The following is a 14,074-nucleotide window of genomic DNA, read 5'->3' on the forward strand; positions in this document are numbered from 1 at the left end:
GCCCAAATTTTTTAAGAGTCGGATTGCGGCGTTTTGCACACTTTGTAGACGGGAGAGTGTTTTTTGCTGGTAAGTCCACTAGTAGAGTGCGTTGCAGTAATCTAAGCAGGATAGTACAAAACGTATAGTAGCTGGGCGAAATTGTTTTCTGAAAAGTAAGCACGGATGCACAAAATATATATATTCCAACGACACAGGCAGAATTGCATCCCACAACAGTACAACTCTTTATTTCAAACTTGCAGGTACTTTTAAGTATATCCATCAGTGTGTTGAGCTTCAAAAATATGCCATTACCCTCCACTTTTGCTCTGCCCACAGAAACTTTACTGACTTGTTGCCACATGGATATCAATTTTGCTTTAAACCTAACATGGCTGTTTATAATAGGACCACTGAGCAAGTAATCCAGTCATTAACAAGTTCATCTGCACTGTAATTTCATCTGTCTTGATCACTGATGTCTCTCAAATTCAACCCATATCTAATGAGATCCCCAACAGCTGGTAGTTCAGCCAAAGATAGTTCTCTGCCTGTCATTGTGCTTGTTGCAGGTTTCCGGGTCTCGCTGCATCTGTCAGGTAGAAACCGACGTTTCAGCCACCATGCTGTGGCTTTCTTCAGGGTATCCTCTGAAGTCTGCAGTGTGACTTTGTAAATAGTAGGTTCACTGACCTGATTGGGAACAGGGCAGTCCACCAATCTGAATTTTGGCAGGAAAGTCAGTTGGTCAGAAATTTGAGTTTTGTCATGAAAATCCATAGAATGGAAAAAGTCTCTGGTAGGTTTAAAGATGTTCTCCCTGTGAAGCTGGGTTAGATGTTCTCTCAGGGTTTCTGCAGCTGGCATTGTGCTTGTTGCAAGTTTCCGGGTCTCACTGTGTCTGTCAGGTAGAAACCGATGTTTCAGCCACCATGACCAATTTTCCTGCCAAAATTCAAATTGATGGACTGCCCTATTCCCAATCAGGTCAGTGAATCCACTATTTATAGTCTTGTTTATCTTTTGGACATTTTCAATACTAGATTATTGCTATGATGACACTATGTTGAAAACCTGTGAATGATGCACAAAAGGTATTAATACGCAATGCAAACACATAAAAACTATCAGAGCACTTTTAGTAATTTGTATATTTTTTGCATATTTCCTAGAAATTCCAAGTAGGTAAATAATATATTACACAAAATGTAAAGCTAGTTGATTTTCCACATGACATTGTACCATTTTTTTCACTAGTGTTTTCTAAAATTATGACATCTCCAAAATTGACATACCGTAATGCAGAAGCTTTACCCAATACTCTGAATATAACAAGAATAATGGTACTCCCTAAACCTGGGAAGGATCCTGCTATTTCTGAATCCACTGCCCTTTTACTTGTTTCAAAATGGAGGTCAAGTTACTGGCTAAGGTTTTGGTCAATAGTTTAGCAAGGTTCTTATGAACTTTAATGCACGAGGATCAGATTGGCTTTGTGGAAGCCGATCAATAGCTAAAAATCTGAGGCACATTATTACATTACTGGAGCAAAGGGCCTGGGGTTGCATCTCTGTCCTTGTTAATCAGCTTTGATGCCAAAAAAGCATATGGGTTTGATGGGCAATTTGTGTCAGCCATCAAAGCTTTATATTCCACACCCACAGCAAAAATCTTGGGAAATGACCTTGAGTCAGACAGCTTTCTCTAGCCTCTAAGAATGGGAATGATATGGGGACAAATTTTTCCCTGTCCCTGCGGGAACTCATTTTCCCATCCCATCCCCATTCCTGTAGCTCTGTCCTCATCTGCACAAGTCCCAAACACTTTAAAATCATAAGTGTTTGAGGTTTGTACAGTTAAGGCAGAGCTTATAGGAATGGAGCAGGGACAGGGACAGCAATAAAACTTGCAGGGACAGGAAAAAATTTGTCCACATGTCATTCTCTATTAGAGGCACTTGACAAGGCTGCCTGCTGTCCCTTCTGCTTTTTGTGTTAACACTTAATCCTCTGCTTAAAGATTTCACTGCCATACCAGATATACAGGGTGCTCCGAAATGTCCCATTTGCTTTAAAGAGGCTGCTTTTACAGCTGATATTTTGGTATATATTATGACACCTGAGGAATCCCTCCACCTCTTATTAGAGCTCTTTAAAAAAAATGTGGTGACTATGTGGGTTTTCATTTAAATTTAGTTAAATCGCAGATGTTGTCCTCCTCGGTGGGGATGAAAACAGGTTGGGGGATCACAGTTCCCATTGCAATGGACAGAAGGGTCTTTTAAATATTTAGGAATACAACCAGCTATAAGTGTCATCACTTTATGATCTCAATGTCTTTAAAATGCTACCAGCTATGCGTAGTGTTAGATGTCCAATGAACTACCACCATTTTGCACTGGCAGAATCATACATATCTTTGTTAGCTGGGAAGCCAAGGAAGCCAGAAGATATTCTAAGAGAAAGGCTCCATACATGAAGGTGTGAGACTCATATCTGCAAAGTTTTCACCCACAGGGTTGTAGCCTTTTGTTAAATAATGTGACAATAGTGTTCTCCATAGAAATTTCTTCCAGCCGGGTGGCATGAAAAAATAGCCAGATGGGGCGGGACGGGGAAATTTGGTGGTTAGGATAGGGTCATTAAATCTAGTGGCGTACCTAGTATATATAACAGCCAGTGCTGATCATTTCTTAACAACCCCCCTCCTCTATATGAAAAAGTTATTTTTAATAATAATCCATGAGTCACATAACACGGGTGCACCTAAGAAAAGGCAGCATCTTAAACACTGCAGTGAGCACTAGAACATCAACACATGCATGGTAAAACTAAACAAGCCAGATCCTGCATAGTCAATTGATCTTGTACAGTCAATGCTAACAGAAAACCATGTCCTTTTCATACACATAGAACACAGATACACCCTTGCCCAATATGGAATAATCACAAACTAAAAATAGAAACATGTAGACAAAAGTTAAACTGAACCGCCAAGAAACCAGACTCTGCATACAATGGCAACACCACAGAAACAGTGACACACGTCCCCTAATACTGTGCAAAATATAGACAGATGTAAATTTGAAAAAATTGATACATAACAATCACTACTTTACAAATTAACAAATAGAAATAAAACAAATAACAAGAAATAAGAAAATATTATTTTATTGGACTAATTCATTTTTCAATTAGTAGTAATTAGCTTTTAGAGGCCAAATCTTTCAAGACAGTACAGTATACTGCTGTTATGGTATCCTATCCTGACCTGAGGAAAGAGGTTTAGTCCAAAAAAAAATTGCCTTATTTCCATTTCCTATTTATAAACTTTTATCAATACAGTTACAGTACTACTTGATTCTACATAAAACAACAAAATAATTTCTACCTTTTGTCGTTTCTGCTTCAATCATCTTCTCTTCGCTCTCTTCTTTCTATGTAGTGTTTGTCCTCTCTACTTTCCATGCAACATCTGCCCTCTCTTTGCCCCTTTCACCCACTGTCCATCCTTTCTGCCTCTTCCATCCACTGTCCACCCTCTCTGCCCTTTCCATCCAGTGTCTACCCACCCTCTCTGCCCTTTCCATCTAGTGTCTGCCCTCTCTCTCTTCCATATGGCATCTTCCCTCTTTTTATGTCACTTCAATAAACTGTATATCTTGTGTCCTTTCTCTCCTTTGTACATAATTCATCTTAGCTTCACCCCCTTTCCATTTTTCTGTCTCCACTCCCTCCCCTATGCTCTGGTATCTCTCTTCTCCTTTCCTTCCTTCCTTCCCACTCCACCCCATAGTCTGGCATCTCTATCTCCTTCCATTCCTTCCCCCCATGCCCTGGCATCTCTCTCCTCTCCTAGTTCTCCCTCTCCCTCCTTGCTCTGGCACCTCTACTCCTTCCTTTCCCTCTGTTCTGGCACTTGTCTCTGTAGTTTCCCTTCCCTACCCTCATGCTCTGGCAATCTCTCTCCTCTCCTTCCATCTCCCCCTCCCCCTCCATTATCTGGCATCTCCTCTCCTTCCTTTCTCTCCCTCCCTCCTTCCTTTCCCCTGGTCTGGCATCTGTTTCTTTCCCCCCCATATGCCCCGACATCTCTCCCTCCCCCTCCATGGTCTTGTATCTCCTTTCCCTCCCTCCCATGGTCTTGGTATCTCTCTTTCCTCTCCTCTCTCTTCCCTGGTCTTCCTTCTCTCTCCCCAATTGAGTGCAGGATCAGCATTTCTCTTCCCCCCCCCAGCTGTGCAGCTGCAGCATTTTTGTCTCCCCTCCCCCATGGTGCAGAAGCATTTCTCTCACGCCCCCCGTAGTGCAGCAGCAGCATTTCTCTCCCCACCACAGTGCAGCAGCATTTCTCTCTCCCCGCAGTGCAGCATTCATAATTTGCTACAGGCTAAGGCGGGAGATAAGGAAGCGATTAGGGAAGCTTACAACTTGCTGCTCTTGCTTGCTTTTGGCCTTCCTCGCTGCTGGATCCTGCCTTCGTGGAAACAGAAAGTAGGCAGGACCCGGCAGCGAGGAAGGCCCGAAGCAAGAGCAGCTAGTTGTAAGCTTCCCTCCCTGCCCTATCTCCCGCCTTAGCCTGTAGCAAATTAAACCCATGCTCCAGGGCTCTAATGGTAACACTCTGCGTGCCGGCTTCCCTTCTCTTCCCTCCCCCCTCGGGACGAATAAGGGAAGTCGGCACACACAGTGCTACCGTTAGAACCCTGGAGCATGGGTTCAAGTCGCTTTAAAAAAAAAAAAAAAAAGTCAGGCTGAGGCGGAGTCGAACATTGAACTTCCAGCAGCTCTTCAAGCTGTGCCAAGTCAGCCCGGGGAATCCCCAAGCCGGTGAGAGGGTTTTTAAATAAATGTTTGAGCAGCAGCGGCAACAGCAGGATTCATGACCAAGATGACAGCTGGGCGGTCATCTAAATTAGCCGGGAGGAGTGCCCAGCTAAAAAGCTCTAGGAAGAACACTGGACAATGTGATGTGGAACATTTGACAACTGAATACTGCAGCGATCATACTTATGCAAAGTATTCATATATATATATATATATATATATATATGTATATGTACACACTGTATATTATATACATTTTTTTTACACAATCTCATAAAGATCCTGTCTCAGAGGATATGTAACTACATCCATATTGACTTGGGAACCTAAATGTGCCAGACTTATTGAGAAGTCCTTGTTAAAATGGCTCTCTCAGTTGTCAGCTTGTGCTTGGTTACTGGGACTGAAAGGCAGTAGTAGTTTCCTGTGAGTTTAATAGAGGGCTGCTGACAATCCTACACAACCAAACTTTCAGTTCTGCTTCAGCTGAAACCAAGTGATTGGTTGCAGTTTGAGTTCTGGCCAAAGTGGTTAGATAGTTTTGGTGGCGATTTCGATTGACACTGGAAAAAAATCAGTTTTGGATGGCCTTGTATCATGATCACCTTAATAAGATGCAAAATATATTTTTCTATGTAAGCACTTGATACTGATAATATGCATGCACCTGCATTTCTGAAAGAAGTAAATTTGATATTCTATCTTTTTCCAGTGTTTAATAAGTATATGGTATCCAAATATTGAACTCTTAATACAATCAATGTGGACTGAGGAGTTCAACAAAATAAGCAATCCTACTCAACCATTACTAAATCAGGGACAGTATATCAAATCCAATAAAAGTTCACAGTCAGATAAAAAGTTAATTATGTTTTAATATACCTAATTAGTAAAAGAAGCATTTGCTTTCAATTTGCAATGAGTTTTACCTCTGTAAACACCGATATATGAACTTTATACTGCAGGTATGCTGCAAAATTTTAAAATTTAAGCCAAAAAAATTCAATATACTTTGCTACATAATCTACCCTCAGACTGTCACTGAAAAACAGATCCTTAAATATACTCATACTAGAAAAATAGTATATGACTAACTGGGGAAATAGGTTAAATTTACAGAAGACAAATACTGGTATTTTATCCATTTGCTTTTCCTTTCCTAACAAAGAGTGAATAACAATATCTAAATAATCCCACTTTACTCAGTATTGAGGATTTTACAATTAACCCTGACTTTTACAAAACTGCGATAACAGTTTCTAGCGCGGGGAGCCTCGCTGAATGCCCGCATTGCTCCCGACACTATTGCGGTTTCATAAAAGGAGGACCAAGTGTTGCTCCAGCACCTCCTAATTCAATGGAGGAACATCCAGAGAAGAGCACCAAAAATGACAAAGCAAGGTAACGGCCTACAAAGAAAGGTTGAAAAAGTTCTGTTCATTTAGTCTTGAAGTCTTGCTCTCTCAAGATCCTGTCACCTTCAGAACATACAAGATGCAGATTATGTTTATTATATCAATTAATGATTGTGGTTAATGTTACCACCTTTACACAAACCTAGGGACCCGACACGGTCCATGTTTCAGTTAACACGCCTTCATCAGGGGTCCTAGGTTTGTGTAAAGGTGGTAACATTAACCGCAATCATTAATTGATATAATAAACATAGCCTGCATCTTGTACGTTTGTCTGCAGTTCTTCTTTGTTTTTCCTTGTATTGCTTTTACTTTACTGCAGATTGTGTTGGATTTTTCTTTTGTTTTACCTTCAGAACTTGTTCATAAGAACATAAGAATAGCCTTACTGGGTCAGACCTATGGTCCATCAAGCTCAGTAGTCCGTTCTCACGGTGGCCAATCCAGGTCCCTAGTACCTGGACAAAACCCAAGGCATAACAACATTCCATGCTACCCATCCAGGGCAAGCAGTGGCTTCCCCCTTGTCTTTCTCAATAACAAACTAAGGACTTTTCTAAACCTTTCTTAAAACCAGCTACGCTATCCGCTCACAACACAACCTCTGACAATGAGCTCCTGTTCTACTCTTTGCACCCAGCTCCACATTCCCTGTCCCCATCACCCATAGCCTCTCTTTCCTCCTGAGCTGCTTTCTGCTGCTTCCAGTCCTTTACAGCAGCATTCTCTTCCCTTGCCAGTAACTCTTTTTATATCCTTTCACCCCTTTGCTCCTGCCTCCACTATCCAGCCTCTCTTCTTCTTACAGCAATTTTCTGTTTCCTCCATCTCTTTACAGCAATAGTCTTTCTCCCAGCCAATAATCCTTTTCAATCGTTCTTAGCTTTTTTCTCCCAGTATGTCTTTTTTACCTTAACTTCTAAATTGTATGACTTTGGCAACAAATACAAAATTGTCACACCTAATAAAGTTATGAGATTCAGTATTTTATTTTATTTTCTGTCTACCTGCTACTATTTTGCTCTCCACTGGCTTCTGTAGGCAAACTGCCTCTAGGTTATAGCTGCTCACTGCTCCCCTTGCAGCCCATCAGTGAGACATAGCTAGGCAACAGGCTGGAAGAAGAAGAGGAGGAGTAGCTGTGATACAAAAGCACTTCCTTCCTGTTTCCCCTACTATTCTAATTTATTAAAGTATAGCATAAAATACTGGAGGTGCCCAGGCATCCACAGAGCTAGTGACTATTGTTACAAGAAGTCATCGGTTGTTCTCCACTGAGGAAAGGACAAACGTAACTGGGCTTAAAGGGCAGAACAGATTTAGCTTAGAGGTTAAGAACTTAGTAGTAAAGTACTAGAACAAGTTATTTATGGAGGTGGTGGAATCTCTTATCACTGAAAATCTATAAATTTGAAAAACATGTTTTTAAGAGGATATAGGTATAATGAATCCTGCCTGGAAGCAAGAAGATTTTCATCCAAATTCCAGCTCTAATTTTACATGTTTCTATAAATATATGGTTCAATCTTCCCGCAAAAGCTGGAAGTTCATTTGATTATAGCACCATTCAAAAACTTCAATCTAGGGAAGAATCGACCTCAAGTTTTTCAGTGACAGAAAAGGCAGATATATATTTTGTACCCAAACAGGATTAAGTCACTCAGCAACACAACCACATTTAGGAGTGCTGTTGAGGTAGCCTTGACAGCTCCAATAGTAAAACAGGAATAAGGTAGCACATGCTGGCTGGCTCATACAAGTAATATCCCATTCTCTTAGCCTTAGGGCATTGTTATGGAGCCTAAGATCTGAAAGAAGGCAATGAGAAGAATCAAATGGAAAAACAGTTCATGTAGACAACTGAGAATGGTATCAAAAAGGTTCTACTTTCAGATCCCTTTATGATAAATGCTATATACCAGTCTGTGACTAAATCCACCTTGTGGAGAATAAAACACAAGTTTGCTGATTCAGCACTGGACTGGAGGTCATTTAGAGGAGAAAGCTGGGTCTGAGGTAGGCAGTGGCTGGCATAATGCAAAAATGTAACAAAATAACAATATACGGTTATTTAAAGTATAGTTGGAGCAATGCTGTTCTCTCCTGGTGTCTTTAAGAGAGTAGACCTTTTGCTGTATGGATTCTTGTATGCAACAGAATTTTCTCCTTGTAGCTTAAACTTATCATTTGGTACTTGTGTAAGGAACCTGAATATTGTGGGTAGCTCGATGTTTGGTGAGATTATGTTTCTGGCTGTAAGTTTCCCCACACTCAATGCAAGTGTAAGGTTTGAGCCCTACATGTGTCCCTTGGTGGCGAATGAGCCCCGAGTAAGCGCTGAAGTTTTTCTCACACTGAGAACATTGATATGGTCTCTCCCCCGTATGAATTCTCTGGTGCTTGATCAAGACTGAATTGTACATGAAGCTTTTCTCACAGTGGACACATTTATATGGCCTCTCTCCAGTGTGAGTTCTCCGATGCTGGATTAAATTCCATTTCTGTGTGAAGCTTTTCTCACATTCAGTACACTTGTAGGCTCTCCCTCCTGTGTGGGTTCTCCTGTGCTTCATGAGCCCTGCCCTGTCACGGAAGCCCTTGCCACACACTGCACAGAGAAACGGCCTGTCCACGAGTTTTTTGTCCTGTTGAAGCAGATAAGCCATGGCACTAGTCCTCTGCTCATATTCATTGCATGGGTAGGGTCTTTCTCCTATATAGGGTCCTTGCTGAACAATAAGACTCTGTAGTATGCTGAAACCTCTTTCCTGTCCAGATTTATCTGCTCTGTAACCAAACGGTTTCCCCCGATGCCATGCAGACCTCTTTTTCTGTGAAGACACATCTGACAATTTTGGATTTCCAAGACATTCTTCAAGTGGCAACTTTATAGGTTTTTTGATTTCTTCATCTTCTGTTGGAATAAAAGGGAATATAGTTTATTTCACTTAACTGATCTATAAAAACCACCATCAAGTAAAAAAAACCCTGACAAAACAAAGTAAAGATAGACACACTTAGTTTAAAGGACACACAACAATGCTATTAACCCATTAGTACCTAAACAGCAATCAACACTAAGACAGATAAATACAAGGGGCTAGATTCATTAAGCAAACCAATCGTGTACCGATCGGTTTGCGACCAAATTTCCCTCTTGCACTATTCACTAAGGCCTATAATGATCCGAACCCGATCCTCCCATGCAAATTAGTAAAACCCCATGCAAAATAGCCAAGCAATTGATTCACTAACAATTGCTTGGCTATTTTGAGTCGGGTTTCACTACTAACAAACTCGACTGCTGCAGACCTATTGATAACTGAGTTACCGACAGGTCTGTAGGCTTTTTGGCAGGCCTGCCTGTCTTTTTTTATTCATTTTTTTCCATGGCACAGATATTTTGCGTGTGTTACACACACAAAATATCTGCCCCATAAAAAAAACAAAAAGAAGACAGGCAGGCCTGCTAAAAAATGGCTGAGGGCCCCACCCCGGCGACCCATTCCCTCCTGCAACCACCATGATGCTGCCCTCCTCACGGGCTCCCTGCCCGACAAAAAAGTAAAAAAAAGTCATGATATCCCCCCCATGCCGATGCCCCACTAAAGACAGGAGAGTTGCCAACTCCCTCCTGCCATGTTACCCTCCTGGTCTGGCCAGTCCCAGCCCGGCCCACCTCCCTTCCTGTTGCAAAATCTAGTCTGGCCGGCTGGCCGGGCTGGGCCCAGCCGGGCTGGGCCCACCCACCCACCAATAAACAAACTGCAGGAGGGATGCCAACTTCCTCCTGCCACCCCATACTGGACTCCCCCTACCCATTCCAAGCCCCCTTTCCACCCACTCCCCATATCTTTAATGGAGCAGGAGGGATGCTCAACCCCTCCTGCTCCAATGACTCCCGCAACGACTCTGAGGCCTTAGGCACCGTCCCGTTGCATCATGTGATGTAAGGGGAGGAGCCTAAGGCCCTGATTGGCTCAGGCTCCCACCTTGGGAGAGGCCTGGGGTGCCTGAGCCAATCAGGGACTTCCTTAGGGCTGAGCCTAAGGAAGTCCCTGATTGGTCAAAGCAATAGCCAATCAGGGACTTCCTATGGCTCAGCCCCAAGGAAATCACTGATTGGCTCAGGTGCCCCTGGCCCCTCCCAAGGTAGGATCCTGAGCAATCAGGGCCTTAGGCCCCGCCCTGTGCATCAGATGATGTGCCGGGGCAGGGCCTAAGGCCACTATTGCACAGTGACGGCCCCAGAGAGCAGGAGCAGGAAGACTTTACTCCTGCTCCTGAAGACTGTCGTAGGAGCAGGAGGGTCCGGGCACCCCTCCTGCTTCTGAAGATGGAGTTTCTTATCGGAAGGAGCAGGAGGGACCGGGCACTCCTCCTGCTCCCAACTATTTCAAAGGTACCAGGGTGAGTGGGCCAGATAAAGCTTCCTGCAGCTCTGAGATGTCTTCCAGGTTTTAAAGCAGTCAATTCTGAAAAGTGTTGGACTGCATATTGACAAACTGGAGGTTACAGCACATACTTATATGCAGTCTAGCTATTACACATTTTCAGACTATACAACGAGCCTGCATAATTTCATTTCATGACTAAGTAATCTATGTTACTGCAATAATATACATTACAGACCATGTGAGTTAAGTGGCTGTAAAACACGCTATGCTACAATAAGGTGAAATTTATTCCTAACTACTAATTACCTTTCCTTGATTCCTGCTAGACCAGTACAGATGTTTATATTTATTATGAACTTGTTATACCATCTGTTCCGATAAGCAGGTCTTGGCAATTTACAATTAAAAAAAAAACAAAAAAGGCAATAAATCAACTTAAGAAAGGAAATCCATGTAAAAACAGGAAAGAATATCTGCAATCATATCAAAAGGATATGAACAGCATTCAAAATGTCTGCAAGTCAGTCTGGCAAGTCAGCTTCACTCCATCCAAAGTACCCAAAGGCCAGATTAAAAAAAATAGCATTTTAGAATATTCTTATATTTGAGAAAAGATTGTTCCATACAAAAATATGGAGGCAAGTTATTCCATAATTTTGGCACTAGATAATAAAAGGCAGATTGTCTTATGCATTTATAATGTATTATTTTTGGTCCTGGTAAAACTATTTGATGGGGGGTCAAGCCATGGAATTGAGGGTGAAATACTCACGTGGATTAAAAACTGGCTGGAGCATAGGAAACATAGAGTGGGGGTAAATGGACAATACTCGGGACTGGAAGAGCATCACCAGTGGGGTGCCGCAGGGCTCGGTGCTTGTACCCGTGCTCTTTAACATCTTTATAAATGATCTGGACAAATTTGAGGATGATACGAAGTTATTCAGAGTAGTAAAGACGCAGGGGGATTGCCAAGATCTGCAATGTGACATAATCAAGCTCGAGGAATGGGCATCGACATGGCAGATGAGGTTCAACGTGGATAAGTGTAAAGTGATGCATATCGGTAACAAAAATCTCATGCATAAATACAGGATGTCCGGGGCGGTACTTGGAGAGACCTCCCAGGAAAGGGACTTGGGAGTTCTGATCGACAAGTCAATGAAGCTGTCCATACAATGTGCAGCGGCAGCAAAAAGGGCAAACAGAATGCTAGGAATGATAAAGAAGGGGATCACGAACAGATCAGAGAAGGTTATCATGCTGCTGTACCGGGCCATGGTACGCCCTCACCTGGAGTACTGCATCCAGCACTGGTCGCCGTACATGAAGAAGGACATGAAGAGCGACTAAGATGGTTAAGGGGCTGGAGGAGCTGCCGTACAGCGAAAGATTAGAGAAACTGGGCGTCTTCTCCCTCGAACAGAGGAGATTGAGAGGGGACATGATCAAAACATTTAAGGTACTGAAGGGGATAGACTTAGTAGATAAGGACAGGTTGTTCACCCTCTCCAAGGTAGGGAGAACAAAAGGGCACTCTCTGAAGTTGAAGGGTGATAGATTCCATACAAACGTAAGGAAGTTCTTCTTCACCCAGAGAATGGTAGAAAGCTGGAATGCTCTTCCAGAGGCTGTTATAGGGGAAAACACCCTACAAGGATTCAAGACAAAGTTAGACAAGTTTCTGCTGAACAAGAACTTGCACTGGTAGGGCTAGTCTCAGTTAGGGTGCTGGTCTTACACCAGAGGGCCGCTGCGTGAGATGACTGCTGGGCATGATGGACCACTGGTCTGACTCAGCAGTGGCAATTCTTATGTTCTTATGTTATGTTCTTAATGTCCTGGTAGGAGTATATGGTATAGTTAGGAAAGCAGATGGGAGGCTTTATGAGTTAAGCAGAGAATATGAACAAAATGTGAAAAATAACTGCTAACCAATGCACTCTAATAAACAATGGTGTAAGGTGGTCATATTTCTTAGCTCTGCCATGTAGCCTGAGAGGTGTATTTTGAAGGGTTTATAGCTAGGATATTAAAAATACTTGGAAAAGTATTGAAGGACAAAAAGTTTAATACACCTCATAAACCCTGGAACTTCTGCAAAATGAAGAAACCCCTCTTAACCACGGTTGAGATCTGAGCCTGAATATTAGAATCCAAAATACCAAGACAAAACATGAAAGACAGACATGAAAAAGACAAAACATGAAAACAAAAAAGAACTAACCACTAGATGAACTAAAATCAGCGATTGTCTAACAATCGTCACTTAACCGGTTTTGACTGATTTAACGACAATCAGATTTGCCAACCCGATGCAGAAAATGACTCAAGATCGCTCATTCTTCAATACGGCCATGCAAATCAAATAAATAAAATATTGAAATGTCATGTAAACTAGCAGAGCGATTGATGCTCTAACATGGCTTCGCGATGCACAAAAAAAAAGTGATCGCTTTTAGCGATCTGAAAAAAGCGACTGGTCAAGACCAGTCGCTTAATTGTTCTCAGTAGCTATAGTTTAATCCTGAAATTAATATTATTTATAACATACCATACCTTTTTTGTAATGGGCACAATATCTGGAAGAATGGTGATAAAATGGAGAGATAAACTTTCCTTGATGATCTTGAGGACCCAGGTGTTCGTGATGAGAATCCAGCACCGATAATACAACAGAAGTCGACCTCTGATGAAGAGGCTGAGAAGGAGGAATGTTGGCTATGCTCTCTAAAAACATGTTAAAAAGACTGGGCTGGCTTCTGAGAAGCCAAAGGCTTCTGAGGCTTATGTTGTTTCTACCTCTTCTGTGATGGAGGCTTAGAAGGGTATTGTTGAATAGGAAAAAGAAGTAGATCTTTGAGAAGGCTTAGATGGTTGAGCCTTAGTCTTAGATCTCATTAAATTATCCCAACTCTGTTCATGCCGAGTAATTCTTTGAGTAGTATACTCCACCTTATCGCCAAAGAGTTCTTCACCGAGACAAGGAACGTTGGCCAACTGGTCTTGAAGATTAATATCCATGTCTGAGACTTGTAGCTATGCAAGACATCTCATAGCAATAGACATTGATAATGCTCTGGATGCTATCTCAAATGCGTTGAATGCTGTTCTTGCCATAAATTTTCATGTTTAAAGTAGATTGTGAGCAGTCTGTTGAAATTCTGATAGGTGGTCAGATGGAATATACTACTCAAAATGAGCCAACTTCTTTATGAGTTGTTTAAGGTAAAAAGATATTTAGAAGTTGTATTGAGAACTCAGTTAGCTAACAGAGTTCTGGTAAAGACGATGTCCAAACATCCATAGTACGACCATTGTGGTGTAGTGGCATAGACCCTAGAGCTGGAGGATTTTTTAAGAGTTGATTTCAACAAAAGCAATGATTGATGTGATAATTGTGGTTTAGCAAATCCAGGATAAGATTGGATTTGATAAAGAGAGACAATCTTTT

General features: G+C 42.0%; 1 protein-coding gene across 4 annotated transcripts in view; it reads right to left on the bottom strand.

The window, feature by feature from the left end:
• Positions 1-6,710: 6,710 nt before the first annotated feature.
• LOC117361528 (zinc finger protein 436-like) overlaps positions 6,711-14,074 on the bottom strand; it is a 96,908-nt gene continuing 89,544 nt past the window's right edge. For 3 of the 4 annotated variants that reach the window (XM_033946993.1, XM_033946992.1, XM_033946991.1), the window contains one exon: positions 6,711-9,137. In XM_033946993.1, the coding sequence (XP_033802884.1) occupies positions 8,407-9,137 (731 nt within the window). In that variant the 3' untranslated portion in view covers positions 6,711-8,406. The remainder of the gene's footprint in view (positions 9,138-14,074) is intronic. The other variant, XM_033946994.1, reaches the window with a different exon arrangement.

The sequence above is a fragment of the Geotrypetes seraphini genome, chromosome 5, assembly GCF_902459505.1.
Source record: "Geotrypetes seraphini chromosome 5, aGeoSer1.1, whole genome shotgun sequence".
Lineage (NCBI taxonomy): Eukaryota > Metazoa > Chordata > Amphibia > Gymnophiona > Dermophiidae > Geotrypetes > Geotrypetes seraphini.